Raw genomic sequence first — 16388 nt, 5'->3', positions numbered from 1 at the left:
AGGGTATAAACTACCATACAAACATGATAAGACAAAGTGAGAGAGGGAGTACTGAGTATGATTTTACAACATATATTTGACAATCCAATTCAGCGACTAAGTCTGTCATTTTTTTGAAATATTGAGACATTGAAACATTCCTTAACATTGTAATCATTTAATCATTTATCATTGAAACATCATATTATTTTGGTATATATATATATCTTTGACTCTAACAAGCATGTCTCACAAAATTCAAAATATGAGTATGTGTTAAAAATAGATTATCAACTAAAAAGTATGAAGAAAAAAATGCTAGGCAAGTTCGACAGAGTGGTGGTTAGACCTATTATGCTGTATGAGACAGAGTGTTGGCTAGTTAAGAATTCTTACGTTCAAAATATGAAAGTTACGGAAATGAGATATTCTGATGAATGTGTGGCTATACTAAAAAGATGAGATTAGAAATGAGGATATTCGGGACAAGGTGTATGAGAGTGACTTTGATGAAGGACTGAATGCGGAAAACAAGGCTAATATGATTTATGCATGTGAAGAGGACATGCACGAATGCCCCAATGCATAGGTGTGAGAGATTGAAAATGGATTATCTCAAAAGAAGTAAAGGTAAGCCGAAGAAGTATTGGGAGAGGTAGTGTGTTGTTTCACTATCCGTCGGCACTAGTAGTCGTAGTATCGCTCATGTAGTTTCTTGTCTTTTGATTTATATTATGTAAATTTAACATAAATCCTGTAGTGATTCTTCGCAATTACACTCTATACCTACTCTTTTAAAAATTATCCGTAATCCCTTTTTTTGTGGAATTCGGATACATCACGTATGTCCTGATACATCACATTATGTTATGTATTCGACCGATTTATAGTGTAAAGTGATATATTCAACTGATACATCGCATAAAGTGATGTATCTAACGTTCTGATACATCACGTAAAGTAATGTATCCGATCGATACATCACATACAATGATGTATTAGAGAATAGAAAAAAGTAGAGATTTTTGTAATTTTTTCAAATAGTAGGAAGTTTTAGAGAATATGGTAAAATAAGTTGTGTATTTAGGTAATTTTTCCTTATATTATTTTTTATTATTTCTTATACTTCGATTATCATATTATTTTACTATAGTTATATTGTTTTGAATGCTTTGTTATGCTTTCACTTTCGTTTATTCTTTATTTGTACTGGTTTTCCTTAAGTCAGAGTTTATCAGATACAACCTCTCTACCTCTGCAATAAGGTGTAAAGTCTGCATACACGCTACCCTCCTCAAATCTCATTTCGCTAGATTATACACCGGGTATGTTGTTGTTGCCGTCGTCGTCGTAGTATGTAGATAGAAATGTTAAAGGGCCAATAATTAGCCCAGTTCTAATTGGTTACAAGAAGAGGCCCATTAACATTGGGTCCAATTCAATCAGAAAGCCCAAAAATAGCTGCAATCGTTAATACCCAATTCCCTCTTCACCACTTCGGTCTTCACCGGAAAACATCACCAATTCCCGTCGATCTCGAAATCTCTCGCCGGTGAAATTACCTTAATCTTCTCGCAAATCCAGTGAGTATAATTACGATTATGCCCTTGAAGCTCGTTTTCTCTTCATTCGTACCGTTGTATTTTTTTTAAAAAAATATCTACTCATGATCATAATTTAACTAAATTGCGTTTTTTTTTGTTGAAATTGTTGCCGCAATTGTTAATACTGTGATTACAATTGCTTTTTCAGAATGATTAAACTGTTTAATTGATATCATAATTCAGTTAATTGAATTCGCTTGGGTATTTGGGGAAATAGCTAGTTCAGAGCTCTTGTCTATGGAATTTGGAATGAAAATGACTTAAAATTGGAAATGATGATGCTACATTAGTGTTTGTATGGCGACCGATGGAACTTTTTAATGTGTAACAAAAGAGGGAAAAACCTGGCATATAATTGATGTTATGCTAAATATCACATTAGAAGTGGAGCTAGGATCTTGAGTTTATGTTTGGATTCTAGAAAACGCCGTTTATTGGGTTATTGATAAATTATTTATGCATATTAAGTGGATTTTTAAATACAAGTACAAGATTTGCGCTGAAGCTACTGGTTCTGGACGAAGCTGTAGCTCTGCCCGTGTTTAATAGATAATTCTCTAGTAGCGAACATGAAAAAGATACGAATAGAATGGTTGGTAATGAAAGGGCAGAGACGATTTGGGAACTTGAAAACTGAAAGGAACAAGGGGGGAGAGGGAAGAAGATGTAGGACTAGATGGAAGATTATCTGAATATTACTTAGATGTATAGCTAGTTATCTGATGTAGGCGAAGTAATCGTAAATTTTGATGCACGTCATCTTATATTGGAGTCATGTTACTTGTATTTCAATTACTATTAGTTATCTGATACTCGATGAGTGCATCTGCAGATTGGTGTTTTAGCCTCTTTGGTTGGAAAGTGTAAATTACCATCTGGTGCTACAAAACAAAATTTCCGGCAAGGAAAATGGTAAGGAAAGCAATTTTTGATTACATATTTTCATTACTTTGGTGACAATTATCTCTCTCTGAGTTGTTGGTGTGATACCTTTTACACATGACGAAAACCATGCTTTTTTCTTTTCCTTTGGTAATTGAACTTGGCCCTTTTCATGGTTTGGTGCACTACATGAACTACATGGCTTACATTCCATATGTTCATCATTGCACTATTTTGGAGTTGTACTTCGGTTTCTTCAGAGAGAAATAAATAAATAAATGACAAATGGTATATTTTGTTTCCAACACAACTTGGCAATGAGGATCTGTTATTGACAATATGGGATGGATTGTGGTGTTTTCTTTGATTTGTACTCGCTTCAAAAAGTCTATAGTCAAATGATGATAAACAACACATTACTTAGATATGATTTGGATACATGCAACAATAGATTATAAACTGATTAATGGAAATAACACGACAGAAGTTCAAACCGAATTGAAGAACAGACAAGAAAGAACCCAAAATATAAAGATTTAAAAATTAAAAGAATTACCACCAAGGTTCAGGCTTGAAAGTAGTTTTTAAGTTCAGTCTGAATGAAGACTGTTCGTACCTCGGAAAGATATCAATCTAAAAATATGTTGAACCTCTCAAAAAAATGAGTTCAACCTTATATATAGATAATACATATGTTTGAGAAAAGACAAAATTGCCCAAAACTGAAAAGCCTCCCAATTTGTCAGACCAGTGCGTCGCGCTCGACCAATCCCTCAAGTTCAGCGCGTTGCGCTGAGTCGTAATTTCCAGCTCACTTAGCTTTTTGTGTTTCGGTGCAAGGCGTCCAGCCTTAGCTCATCCGGTTCACACCGAATGCATTCGCCGTGTGCTGGACTTCACTTTCCAGCAACTTTGTTTTCAGCCTCTTCCAAGAACTCCTTGAGCTCTCAAACATGATATGCTTTGTTCGAATCTTCGGCACTCTCTCCAAGCATCTTCTAACTATCTCTTGGAGATCGTGCAAGTGTAACTCCTTGACGTCCAATCCTTGGATGCTCTTGGTCTTGCAACGGGTAGATGGTTCTTTTGATAGTTCGGGGTCTTCCGTAATGTGCATCATGCTATCGGGGGTTGTATGAGGACTCTATTTGTCTTGACAATGAATTTTCTGTATTCAACTCCAATGAATTTTTCCTTTCTATTTTATTCACTCTATCCTTCTTGTTTTACAGGGTATCTAAACCAAAATAATTTGCCCCACTGAGTGCTTAAACCCGATTTTGATTCAATTGCAGGTTTATCATTCCAGTTTTGTTGACGAGGAAGGCATTAGTAAAGCTTGTGGATGCCCTTTATTACCTCTGAAAAGCCATATAAGGGGACCTGCTCCAGTTTCAGAACAAGGTTAGTCTTGTGAGTCTTTTCTTTCTTAAGACAATGTCTCCACGTTATTATGGTGATGCTTATCTTGTTTTTGAGCAGATACAACCGATATTGTTGATGAAGCAATCACATTCTTCCGAGCAAATGTCTTCTTCAAAAACTTTGATATTAAAAGCTCATCTGACAAGCTGCTTATCTATTTGACATTGTATATCAATATTGCTCTAAAAAGGCTTGAAGGCTGCAGAACTTTAGCTGAAGGAACCAAGGCTATCATCAACCTAGGTCTGGAAAATGTTCCTGTTCCTGGAGAGGCAGGTTTTCCATTCCCAGGCTTATTTGCTCCAGCCCAAACTCAAAAAGAAGCAGGTTGATTGTTATACGAACTAAGAAACCCTTTTTTTTCCTATGTGAATAAACCACCAATAAATGATTTAAGGTTGATTTTGAGTTCACTATTTTGCTAGCCTTTTTATCGCTATTTTGCTAGCCTTTTTTTTTCCTTCTAAAATGAGAACAAACAAGTTCACAGCTTATAATTATTCAATGATTATATCCTAGTCTAATTGTGCCAATTTAATTCTTCTGGAATTTGAAGTAAACTGCATTTGTATGGCTTGAAACCTCTTTGACAATTTACAACATTGCATTTGATTCTAAGTGGAGAAAGATTATATGAGGTGTGGAAGGCTTTCTTAATAGGGTAAAAGAAGTTGGGATCAACAATCTCTTCCTTAAAGATTGGGATGAGTCAATGTGGGTTGATGGCGTGAAAACTTCTTGATGCCCATTTCCAAAAAAGAGGGAAGGGCAAAACAGAAGATTTTTGTGAATTCTATTATCTTTGACTGAATTTGATATGCTTTATCACTTTTATCGAGTAATGGATATCCAGACCCTGTCAAACTGCAATTTTATTTTATTCCATTGTACACTTTTTTCCTAAATTGTGCAGCCTCAGATCCAAAAACACTCAGCAGTGCCCTTGTGTTTTTCTCTCCTGTCAATCTTCTCCTAAACCATTTTCAATCCCTCTCATCTGAGCTCTCTAAATCTCACAGAAGGTTCCATTTTCTGATGAAGTGTGTGTTAGTCTTTGTACAACCACTATTTGAGAGTTATGACCTTGTATGGACATCTCTGTTCTTCATGCTAGGATGTTCATTAGAAGTTGGATTAAAGGATTAAAAAATGACGGGATTTTGGTACACTTTGTGTACAGGTCGAGTCCCCTTTGGGTGTTGCCTACTAAATTGTATTTTGTTATAAACGTAAAATTGGATTATCATTACACAAACTGTGTTGTGGTGTTGGTCCAAAGCTTGTCAACTGTGGCTTTATTTGAAAAAAGTACTTCGACGAAATTAGGAAGATCTAAGTATGTCTGTTAGTGTCAACTCTAAGCCCCTCAATGGCTTCTTTTGGAAAAAAGAAGGAACACCTGACTGAAATGTACTTGTCAACAGCCATTGTAATCCGAGGAGACAGATGGTAGTTGTCATCTTATGAGCTGGTCATTAGCAGTCTGACAGAAAATTGCGGCTAACAATTTTGAGATCCCCTGGGTTGTTCCATGCATCTGTGTCCAATTTTTTCGATCACCTTCTATTTCCTCAAATTGTTCCAAAAGTATATGAACAAATGTTATTTTTGGAGGTATCTGACGGGAGGAAAGAGTTGTTGTGTGTTAGTCTAGAAAATGAATTCCAGCTTAGGGTGTCTGAAGTTGACAAAGTGATAGGATTTAGAAAGTGAAATGACTATTTTTCTTTTTCTCATATGTCCCCCCCTCCCCCTCCCCCTCCCCCTCCCCCAATCCCCTTTTCTTCCCCTTTTCACCATCTAAATATAACTGTAATATTCTTGTTCGAAGTGATGTGCTATATTGCCCTTTGATGCTGTCACGTCCATTTTGAAATATAATTTGATTGTATTTTGATATTATTTAGCACTTTCTTTATCATGAAATATTGTATTCCTCCTGTTGGGATATATTGAAATTGTGTAGCACTTCTTTGTTTGTGACACCGTTGCAGTATTTGGCAACTGACTTCTAAAAGGATACTTATTCTTATATGGACTCTGACATAATGTCTCTTACTTTTGTTTCTCTTTTGCTTTAATTGACGTCAAGATGCTATTTTGCATTTGTTCTATCTCGTCAGAAAACTGTATACCTCAAATATTAGAAAACTTTCACTCTCGTTTTGTTGTCTTGTTCTGTTTTTGCTTTCGTAGATGTGTGACTCTCAGACTAATGGATAAGAATTTTTTTGTTGTGGCTGTCACATTTGAACTCAGAACTATTCAGGAATTATCTGAAGCAAATAAGGGAGGAAACTAGCGGGAGATTATTAAGCGTTGCTTATCGGCCTAACGGAACTCCTAACAAATGGTGGTCAGCATTTTCCAAGAGAAAGTTTATGAACATGGTTCTTCCTTGAAATAAGGTTCTAATGATGACCAGAGCTTCAACTTCTGCAGAGAGTGATTTTGCTACTACGAAATTGTTAGACTACCTAGTAAGGTTGGTTTTGTGATGAACAATAACTGGTGATGCATAACGTTTGTCAGGACGAGACTTTCTAGAGCATCTAATATGCTTACCTAAAGAATAATGTTTGCCTCATTACATGTGTTATCAATGAATAATCGAACTGTGAACACACAAGATTACCTACTTTCTGCATTTTGTAAATTACTCACTCTACTTGTAATTGCTCAAGTAGTGGGGATTCATACAACCGACCCATACTTGCTTGGGATTGAGGCATAATAGTTGTTGTTGTACTTGTAATTGCTCAAACTACATATTGTTTAGTGTAAATGTGTGAACCAAAATGACCCAATTTGTTGTTTTTTATTGCACTGTTGATATACATATATATCTTGTAGAGTTCTTTCCCATTACTTCAAACACCAGGTGTTAAAACATACACGGGATTAGTGGAAAGTACTGTTTATTCTATTTGGGGTAGAAAAAAGTACACTTGATTTATCCAGTCTTTTGAGAACAGCCTCTTTACCTCCATGGGATAGTAGTAAGGTTTGCGTACACTTTACCCACCCTAGACCGCTTGTGGGATTTCACGTATGATGTTGTTGTTAGTTGGTAAATCTCTTTATTGTGGATAGCTAATGTTTTTTCTTAGATAAAAGGCAATCTTGTTCCAGATTTGCCTGTTTAATGAAGTTCTTAACTTGAAGCAAGAAAGGAATTAGACATGTGGTCCAACCAGACATGAGTTTTTTTTTGGTTTTAATTATGGTGTTTGGGTTAGTCTCCGTATTTCGAAGTGATTTCGCAGGTACCTTTTACTTCACCGGCACAGATACAAAGTAATTCTATCCACCAAGATTTGAATCGAACCAAATGTGAGTTCTTTTACTATTCAAGTCATTTAAAATAGTACTAATGAATATGGTGTTTTATGATGATGTAGAGTCAAATAAAACTAATGCCAAAACTTCTGCTTGTATCATGCAGTTTCTTTCAAAGATCTGAAAATGATATTTTTGTTATGAATTTCTATTTTTTGTTGGTGGACAAAAAGTCTCGACTTTTCACATGATATTATATTTAAAAACTTTGGCAGTTGGGTTTACTCTTTTCTTTTCAATATTCAATATTAAATGAAAGACCAGGAGAAAAAATTGACACTATTTCTTTTCTTTTTTTAGTGGATCTTAAAAGTAGTTACTTTAAATAATTTAAAGACTATTTAGGTTTAATTTTTTTAATTTTATCCTCAATGACACATTCTTATAGCCACTAAATTGTTATATCTTGTTCATATAATAAATTTTCAGTGTAAGCTTTGGCAAACACCAAAGTGTTATTTTTCCTTTCCAAATTCTTATTCTACAAAAATGAAATACAAGAAACAATAGATACTTGTAAAAAATAAATGAAAAGGGCCTAAAATGCCTTCGAACTATTGAAAATAGTATAAAAATGCCCTCCATTCATCTTTTGGGTCTAAAATGCCCTTGACATTCACTTTTAGGTCCAAAAATGACTTTTTTTTAACGAAAAAGGACATTTTAGGCCTAATATATAGATGAGGGGTATTTTTGTACCATTTTCAATAGATCAACAGCATTTTAGGCCTATTTCCATAATTAAAATTCTGTTAAATAAATTTTGATTTATAATTAATTTAAAATAATTAAATTATAACCAATAGATGACCGTCACGTGTTTAAAAAAAATTATTCAAAATATTTAATTAAAATTCTATTAAGTAAAATAAATATTAAATTGTAACCATTAGATGGTCGTCACGTGTTTAAAAAAATTATTCAATTTATTTAATTTAATTTTTTATTTATAATTAATTTTAAATAATTAAATTATAATCAATAGATGGCTGCCACGTATTTAAAAAAATTATTCAAATTATTTAATTAAAATTTTATTAAAGAAAAAAATCATTTTTGGACCTAAAGGTGGATGATTATTATATAAAATTCTAAAAATTAATGCCCTTGCTATCTACCTTTAGGTCTAAAAATGACTTTTTTTAACAAAATTTTAATTAAATAAATTGCATAATTTTTTTAAACACGTGACGGTCATCTATTGGTTACAATTTAATTATTTAAAATTAATTATAAATCAAAATTTATTTAACAGAATTTTAATTAAATAATTTGAATAATTTTTTTAAACACGTGGCGGCCATCTATTGGTTACAATTTAATTATTTATAATTAACAAAATTTTAATTACGAAAAAGGGCCTAAAATGCCCTCAAACTATTGAAAATGGTACAAAAATGCCCCTCATCCATATATTGGGCCTAAAATGCCCTTTTTCCGTTAAAGAAAATATCATTTTTGCACTTAAAGATGAATGTCAAGATATTTTAGGCTCAATAAATGAATAAATGACATTTTTATATCAATTTCAATAATTCTAGAGCATTTTAGGTGCTTTTCGAAAAATAAATAAAGTTAGAGGAATAGCTTTTGTGCACATTGAACAAGTTGGAGAAGACCTTTTCATCATTATAACGAAGCCTTGTGATAAGGATCCAAATGATAGGACCATCTCTATTTACCTCATTCATTTCTTTGGAATTAGTAGGTCCTTCTTTGGTCCCAATTTTATATATATTTTTTTTTTGATGTTTGATGTTTGTTTTGGAGCTTGATTATAAATTGTTACTAATTTAAATTCGTGTCAAGAAATCCTACTCTGGGGAGTAAAATGGTTCTTATAAAGACTTCTTTATATTTAGAACTTGAACTTAAAATCTCTAATTAAATATAAATGAGTATTTACTATTCTATCACAATTTTTGATATCTATAAAATTATTTGCTCAACAAAAATACTTTAGTTAGTGCTCTAGAATTTAATTTAGGTCCATAATTCAAATTATTTGTGTTGTACTTTATCTACAAATTATAGCAAGCTCTAAAATCTTTATCCTAATCTACACTAACAAATTAATTAACATAAATTTAAAGGTCTTTAAAGTTACCACATATTTTCATTCAAATACCTCAATTAAAGTTTGTAAATTAGTAATAGACATTCATTGTATATTCAAAATGTGCCTATTGAACAACTTATATAATTTTCTTCTTTCATTTCTAGGAAAAAAAATACATAAACAACATCCTAAAATTACTACTACAATTTTAGCGAATTTGTCACATGTCGATATACAACAATAACAACATACCTTAATATAATTCTATAAAGTGGATTTACAAATTTCATCGCTAATTCATCTATCGCTATTTTGCTTGCAGCTAGCAGAAACAAATTTTTAAATATAATTTGTAACAAAATTTATTATTTTAATTATAAAATTTATCCGTTATTAAATTTTATTTTTTTAATACTAATATACGCATATCTTACCTATACCTCGGTTTAGGATTATATCTAATAAATCCAATTCTTGAAATAAACTGTTTCCCCAAACATCTTCCTTACTTTTTGGATCAAAACTCTTCACAAATAACACCAACAAAATCAACACTTCAGCTCACTACCCCCACCCCACCTCCAACCTTGTCCTCCATTAATGGCTGAAAATGTTGCAGATCTGGACTTTATACTATAATGAAAACTCCATAGATGTCTTTTTTTAGTTTTGTTGTTTAATTTGATCCATGAAGTATCCTATTCACAAAGATTACAAGCTTCAATCTTTGATTCCTCTGCTTTTTCCCATTTTGCCCTTCCATTTCCAGCTGCAATGTCTAAGAACAATCATCTGATCCATTTATCAATCGGTAAGATCCAACCCGAATCCGAAAATCCTCAGATCGATAATCGGGCGCCGGAAAATGGGTCTCCGGTTGTTTACACCGCTACTGCCGGAGCATCATGTGAGCATTTATCGGAGCTCCGATCCAGAGTCGGGTCGAACCCATTTCGTAACTTTACGGATTGTGTGAAGGTCCGTCCATTGGGGCGGACGTTTATCACGAGGGATCCGCCCCAGGTGTTGGTACGGTGCGGCGTGTGTGGACACGCGCCGCACCGTCTTTACGCTTGCGTTACGTGTGCGGCGGTGTTTTGTCACGTGCACGCGCCGTTGCATCAGGCCGATGTGGATGTTTCCGATCGTTCATTGCATTACATTGCTGTGGATATCGATCGTGCTGAGCTCTTCTGCTGTGGGTGTAGGGACCAGGTGTACGATCGCGACTTCGATGCCGCGGTTGTACTGGCGCAAACGGAGGCTGCTGTGATTGGATCAATGCAAGAAACTCCATTGATGCCGGTGGAGAGTACCCGGAAGAGGCGGCGGGTGGAGTATAATCCATGGACACCTGATGTGAAAGAACAAGTTTTGATTGTTGGGAATTCGAATCCATTTCCAAGTCAAATTAGCAATGATTTAGCAATCCCAGAAGTACAATGGGGTTTGAGGGGACTTAACAATCTTGGAAACACTTGTTTTATGAACTCAGTACTTCAAGCGTTGCTTCATACACCACCATTGAGGAATTACTTTCTGAGTGATAAGCATAATAGATATTTTTGCCAGCGAAAGAATAGTACTATAGTAACAAGGAGTAGTGATAATACAAACAAGAACTCTATGTTGTGTTTGGCTTGTGATTTGGATGCAATGTTTTCTGCTGTTTTCTCTGGAAATCAGACCCCTATTAGTCCAGCAAAGTTCCTCTACAGGTCTGCATTTAGTGTCTTTCGTGCGTTTGTTGTATGAACTATGGTATGATTGCATAGAATAGAGGCGTCTCCGGCTTAGACTGTTTATATGTCTGCAAAAAAAGTTAGATAATGTATATATGATAGCCTATGTGTTGTTGCTGTTGTCTTTTTCATCTGTTTTGAACTGAGGGTGTATCGGAAACAATCTCTCTTTCTTTGTAAGATAGGGGTAAGGTCAGCGTACACACTATCCTCCTCAGACTCCACTTGTGGGGTTACATTGGCTATGTTGTTGTTGTTAATGTATATAATTGACTACACCTAATATGAATTCATTGGCTCCAAATTTTGGGTCCACCTCTGAATTCAAAAGGTTCATTTCTTTCATTATTTATGATATTGGGACAAGATCAAATTTTTATTGTTGGAGTTGTATGTATCACCTTTTTCCCTTCATAAAAGTGAAATTAGCCAGTGATGTGTAGCTTGGTTGTGATATAATGCAGATGTATTTTGTTTAATTGAATGTAGATTTTTGTTGAGTATGTAGTTGCAGTCCTATACAAAATATTATTTTGATGGATGTAAAATTTTCTCCCGAACAGTTGGTGGAAGCATGCATCAAATCTTGCAAGTTATGAACAGCAGGATGCTCATGAGTTTTTCATTTCCGTGCTTGATGGGATTCATGAAAGAATGCAGAATGATAAGGTGAAGGGCCCAAGTCCAGGTAAATTTGTTTGTTGTGATGGAGTGTCTGTTAGTTGCCCATCTTTTCTCCCCCATCACCCAAAATCCCTGTTTTTCCACTCGTGCATTTTTGTGCCTTTTCTGTTGTATGCATATTTGAACTTGACATGATTTCTTGTTTGTACATGATGCATATCAGGCTATTTTCAATTTGTGATAAGCAACATTGTGCTGTAAAAAGTTACTTTTTTTTTAAAAAAAAAACTGTTGGAGAAGCATAACCCCTAGTACCTAATATTTTATATTTATAAAATAGTTAAATACCTGATCAATTATTTGTGTGGTCCTTCATGCCTTGGTCTAACCGCTGCAAGAACAATATTTGGAATTTTTCTCCTTTTTCACTAAGAAATTTGTTACTGTATTATGCTCGAAAGAGAAGTCTTCAATCTTGGTCATGATAATTGATGGCAGTGTGAAAAGATGCTTTGGGCTTTCAAGCCTTATATTTCATATACCTTTGTTAGTTGCAAGGTTTCTATATTTTGCTCTCAAATTATCATAGTTTTAAATTGACCTGAATTAACCACTTGTGGGATTACACTAGGTATGTTGTTGTAATATGTTAGGTAATAAAGTAGTAACATAAACCTAAAAAACTCAAATAAATAAATAAGTGGATAACTGAAATTTTAGAAGTTACTGCAAAAGTCAAGGTATCTCAGCAGGTGAAATTGTTGAAATTTCTTGGGAGTAGGAGGAGGGGGTGGAAGTGGCAATTTCTGTCAGAAGTAGATTAATGTATACAAGCATCTTGGTAGGTACTTAGGATCTACTTGATAGGCTTATCTTTGTTGTCGTAGAATCTCATCTTTCATGGCGATCCAAATTTCCTTCGTCACTGAAAAAGGATAGTAATATTTGACTGCAGGTTGTGGTTTAAGTCCTTCCTTTGCCATAGGCAATATACCAGTTGATATTTGCTATCAGGCTTAGAGATGTTTCACAAAAGCGAAAAGATTTCCTCCTACTCTTCCGAGTAAGTCTCAGTTTGGTTAGTCTTTTTTATTTCAGAATAGGAGTTTTCTTTTACTAAATAATTCTCGTATTAACTCGCACTTTTACCATGTTTTAGGGTCTTAATCTCAAGAGAGCTGATCACAACCTTCAAGAAAGCTTAAGTCCTTACTAGGTTGACAACTATGCTTTGTCAGTTTGTCTTAAGCCCCCATGTCATATTGTTCTTGTGGGTCTAATCTCTTGGTACCTTGCATTTCTTTAGAAGAGCAATCATTAGAGGGGTGACTCTTTAGCAGCAATTCATTTGTGATATGGTAATGTTGTGCTTTAGTTTCAATTAAGTCACATGTACTATGATTGAAAAAATCTAGACCTATACTTGTTCCTGTAAATTAGAGGATTAAGATTAGTACAGAGCTAGAACTGAGATAATAGATTTTCCACGTTTCACAAAATTTAGCATTTAGATAATGTATACAAGGAACTATAGCCTTTAGTTCTATATAATAGAGCTTTTTTCGAGACAATAAATGTGCCTTGAAAGGCCGTACTTTTCTTTTTTATTTTTTTACGTTGATGTCAATTGTACTCCATTAATTTAAAGCTACTGTTTGTGTTATTGCTTTTCCCCATAGGACCCTTGTTGTTTTGTTAGCAAGACGTGACTAGGGCCTTTTGCTTTTATGAAGTGTGTTGAGCATTTTAAATAGTATATATTCAAGTGTTGTTACTGTACGTAACTTATTTGTAGTACACATATCCTTTTGACATCTGTGATCTTATTTACCGAATCTTTTTCTTTGGCACAGGCAACGGAGACTGTTGCATTGCTCACAGAGTGTTTTCTGGAATCTTGCGGTCTGATGTCATGTGTACAGCTTGTGGCTTCACATCTACTACATATGATCCATGCATTGACATCTCCTTGGACTTGGAACTGAGCCAAGGGACTTCAGCAAAGATGACATCAAAGAAGTCTCATAAAACTCACAAAAAGAAAGAAGCAGAATCCGTAAAGTCTAGCCAAAATGGTCGACTTTCTACGTTGAGGGGATGTTTAGATCATTTTACAAGACCTGAGAAATTGGGTTCTGATCAGAAGTTCTTCTGCCAACATTGTCAAGTTAGACAGGAATCTCTTAAACAGATGTCCATAAGAAAACTGCCTCTGGTTTCTTGCTTCCATATCAAAAGGTTTGAGCATTCTGTGATTAAGAAAATGTCAAGGAAGGTTGATCACTACCTACAGTTTCCTTTTTCATTGGACATGTCGCCTTACCTCTCTTCGTCTATCTTGAGGAGTCGATTTGGAAATAGAATCTTCTCCTTTGACGGGGACGAGCAAGACACATCCTGTGAATCATCCTCGGAATTTGAGTTGTTTGCTGTCATCACCCATACCGGTAAACTTGATGCTGGTCATTACGTAACATATCTGAGGTTAAGTAATCAATGGTACAAATGTGATGATACTTGGATCACTCAGGTGAGCGAGAACATCGTTAGAGCTGCACAAGGATACATGATGTTCTATGTGCAGAAAATGCTGTACTACAAGGCTAGTGAAAAAACAGGTTAGCTAGAAGGAAACTGGCCTACTCGTGAAGTACCAATGCAGCAATACAAGATTGAAATCGTCCATAAGCTCGCGGTATGTAGACATTTTTTGCTGGAAACAAAAGGGATTGAGCTGATATTTTTGCTCCAGTGTTGCTGCTGCTTTGAGTTTTCAATTCTCTGTTGGAGTGTAAACTTAGCCTGAATTTTTAAAAGGCACAAACACTCTCCTGCATTCAGGAAATTTTGGCAACAGAAAAAATTATCCCTTGCAAAAGAGATAAAATTATCCCTTGCAAAAGAGATAATTAGTGTAACCTTTCTATTTTTTGTGGCTAACCATAGAAAAGGAGAAGAAACCTGTTTCTATTTCATGCCTTTTTCTTGGATATTGAAGTTTTCAATGTTTTTGGATAGATGTTTTCGTGTGTGTTTGGTATGAAGTTTTTCAACTTTTTTATGTTTCAAAAATGAGAAAAATGATTTTTCTGACGGAAATAGAGAAATCAAGTTTCATAACTAGCATTCCTTACCTCGTCGCTACCTTCCAACATACCACTACTCATCTTCATAGCACCACTTTCACATTCCTGCCTCATTGTGTTTAAATAGATTATAAATATTTTTGAGATAATATTTTCTGTTTACTTATAAAATATTAATAAAAATTATTTATTTTTCATGAAGATATTTTGTGAAAATCATCTCCCATATGAAAATATTTGATAGGATCCATTTTCGAAACGTAGAGTGTAAGAGAAATTTAAACGTGAAACAATATGTGACCTCTTTTACTTGAAATATCCTTCAGTTATGAAAGATTTTTGTTACACTCATGTTTCCCCTTCCATCACGCACTCGTCAAACTTATTTACTCATTCTCCACAGTAATAGATGCTGGTGAAGATACCACAAATTACACTATATTACGATTGAAAATAAAATGAATAAAAATAAATAAATAATTATTCAGGCTAAGGCGTGTTACTTTAAAAATATTCAAGTATACTGCGGTATAATCTATATTAATATAACAATATATTTCTTGATTTGTTGCCTCTAGGATACAACAAGAAAACAACGTTGTATAACTTAAACAACTCTGGATTAGTTGAGGAGTCCAAACAACAACAACAATAACATATCCAGTGATTTTTTTTTAATTTATTCCCTCTAGGATACAATAATAAAACAACGTTGTATAACTTAAACAACTATGGATTAGTTGAGGAGTCCAAACAACAACATACCTAGTGAAATTTCACTAAGTGAGGTTTGTGGAGGCTAGAGTGTACGCAAATCTTACCGCTACCTCGTGGAGGTAGAGAGATTGTTTCCAAAAGACCCTTGGCTCAAGTGTATCAACATCCATCTCAACATCCCCATCTCCGCAACATGCATCTTTTAAACACTTGAGTTTTTGACTAGTCAACATTCCACCCCATACAACAAGGAAGGTCTAACCATCACTCTATAGAACTAACTTTTAAGTTTAGATGGTACTTTCTTATAACATAAAACTTGAGGGGCAAGCCTCCATTTCATCCATGCCGCCCTAATGCAATGTGTGACCTCATCGCCGATGTCTTCATTATCTTGGATTACTGACCCAAGATACTTAAAATTTTCTCTCTTACGAATAGTCTGTGTGACAAGTCTTACTTCCACGTCCTCTTCATCCAACGCCACATTGAATTTGTACTTCAAATACTCCATTTTGATCTTGTTCAATCTGAACCTTTTGGACTCCAGAGTTTGTCGCCAAACTCCAACCTATCATTAACTCTATCCCGAGTCTCATCAATTAGTACTATGTCATTTGTAAATAATATACTCCATGGAATCTCCTCCTGAATAGATGCGTCAACTCATCCACCACTAAGGCAAAATAGGAAAGGACTAAGAATTGATCCTGGTGTAGCCCAATCTCAATTGAAAAGTGATCTGAGTCTCCTCCCACTGTTCTAACCCAAGTCGTCTTGGCTCCATCGTACATGTTATTTATCGTCCTAATATCAACCATCGGGACACCTCTAGCCTCCAAGTACCTTCAGTGGACATATCTCGGGACTTTATTTTCCTATATTTCTTCACTAGTCTCCCCACAAAGATGGATGGCTTCAACGGTCAATT

At 34.7% G+C, this 16388-nt stretch overlaps 2 protein-coding genes across 2 annotated transcripts; both read left to right on the top strand.

Moving 5' to 3' along the window:
• Positions 1-1457: 1457 nt before the first annotated feature.
• LOC129891436 (actin-related protein 2/3 complex subunit 3) lies at positions 1458-6713 on the top strand. The gene is made up of 5 exons (XM_055966803.1): positions 1458-1562; positions 2416-2495; positions 3761-3869; positions 3948-4217; positions 6150-6713. Exons 2-5 carry the CDS (start codon positions 2493-2495, stop codon positions 6290-6292), a joined length of 525 nt encoding a protein of 174 aa, XP_055822778.1. The 5' UTR covers positions 1458-1562; positions 2416-2492; the 3' UTR covers positions 6293-6713.
• A 3020-nt stretch (positions 6714-9733) lies between these two features.
• LOC129891435 (ubiquitin C-terminal hydrolase 22-like) lies at positions 9734-14671 on the top strand. The gene is made up of 3 exons (XM_055966802.1): positions 9734-11006; positions 11594-11718; positions 13508-14671. Exons 1-3 carry the CDS (start codon positions 10063-10065, stop codon positions 14275-14277), a joined length of 1839 nt encoding a protein of 612 aa, XP_055822777.1. The 5' UTR covers positions 9734-10062; the 3' UTR covers positions 14278-14671.
• The last annotated feature ends 1717 nt before the right edge of the window (positions 14672-16388 follow it).

Source organism: Solanum dulcamara, chromosome 6, assembly GCF_947179165.1.
Source record: "Solanum dulcamara chromosome 6, daSolDulc1.2, whole genome shotgun sequence".
Classification (NCBI taxonomy): domain Eukaryota; kingdom Viridiplantae; phylum Streptophyta; class Magnoliopsida; order Solanales; family Solanaceae; genus Solanum; species Solanum dulcamara.
This window is presented reverse-complemented; position numbering and strand designations above follow the sequence as displayed.

Excerpts from the sequence above, each read along its gene's own strand:
- LOC129891435 (XM_055966802.1), top strand. The coding sequence starts at position 10,063 with ATGTCTAAGAACAATCATCTGATCCATTTATCAATCGGTAAGATCCAA. Across the intron at positions 11,007-11,593 it reads CCAGCAAAGTTCCTCTACAG|TTGGTGGAAGCATGCATCAA; the intron begins GTCTGCATTTAG and ends TCTCCCGAACAG. Across the intron at positions 11,719-13,507 it reads GGTGAAGGGCCCAAGTCCAG|GCAACGGAGACTGTTGCATT; the intron begins GTAAATTTGTTT and ends TCTTTGGCACAG.
- LOC129891436 (XM_055966803.1), top strand. Across the intron at positions 3,870-3,947 it reads TGCTCCAGTTTCAGAACAAG|ATACAACCGATATTGTTGAT; the intron begins GTTAGTCTTGTG and ends GTTTTTGAGCAG. Across the intron at positions 4,218-6,149 it reads CCAAACTCAAAAAGAAGCAG|AACTATTCAGGAATTATCTG; the intron begins GTTGATTGTTAT and ends ATTTGAACTCAG.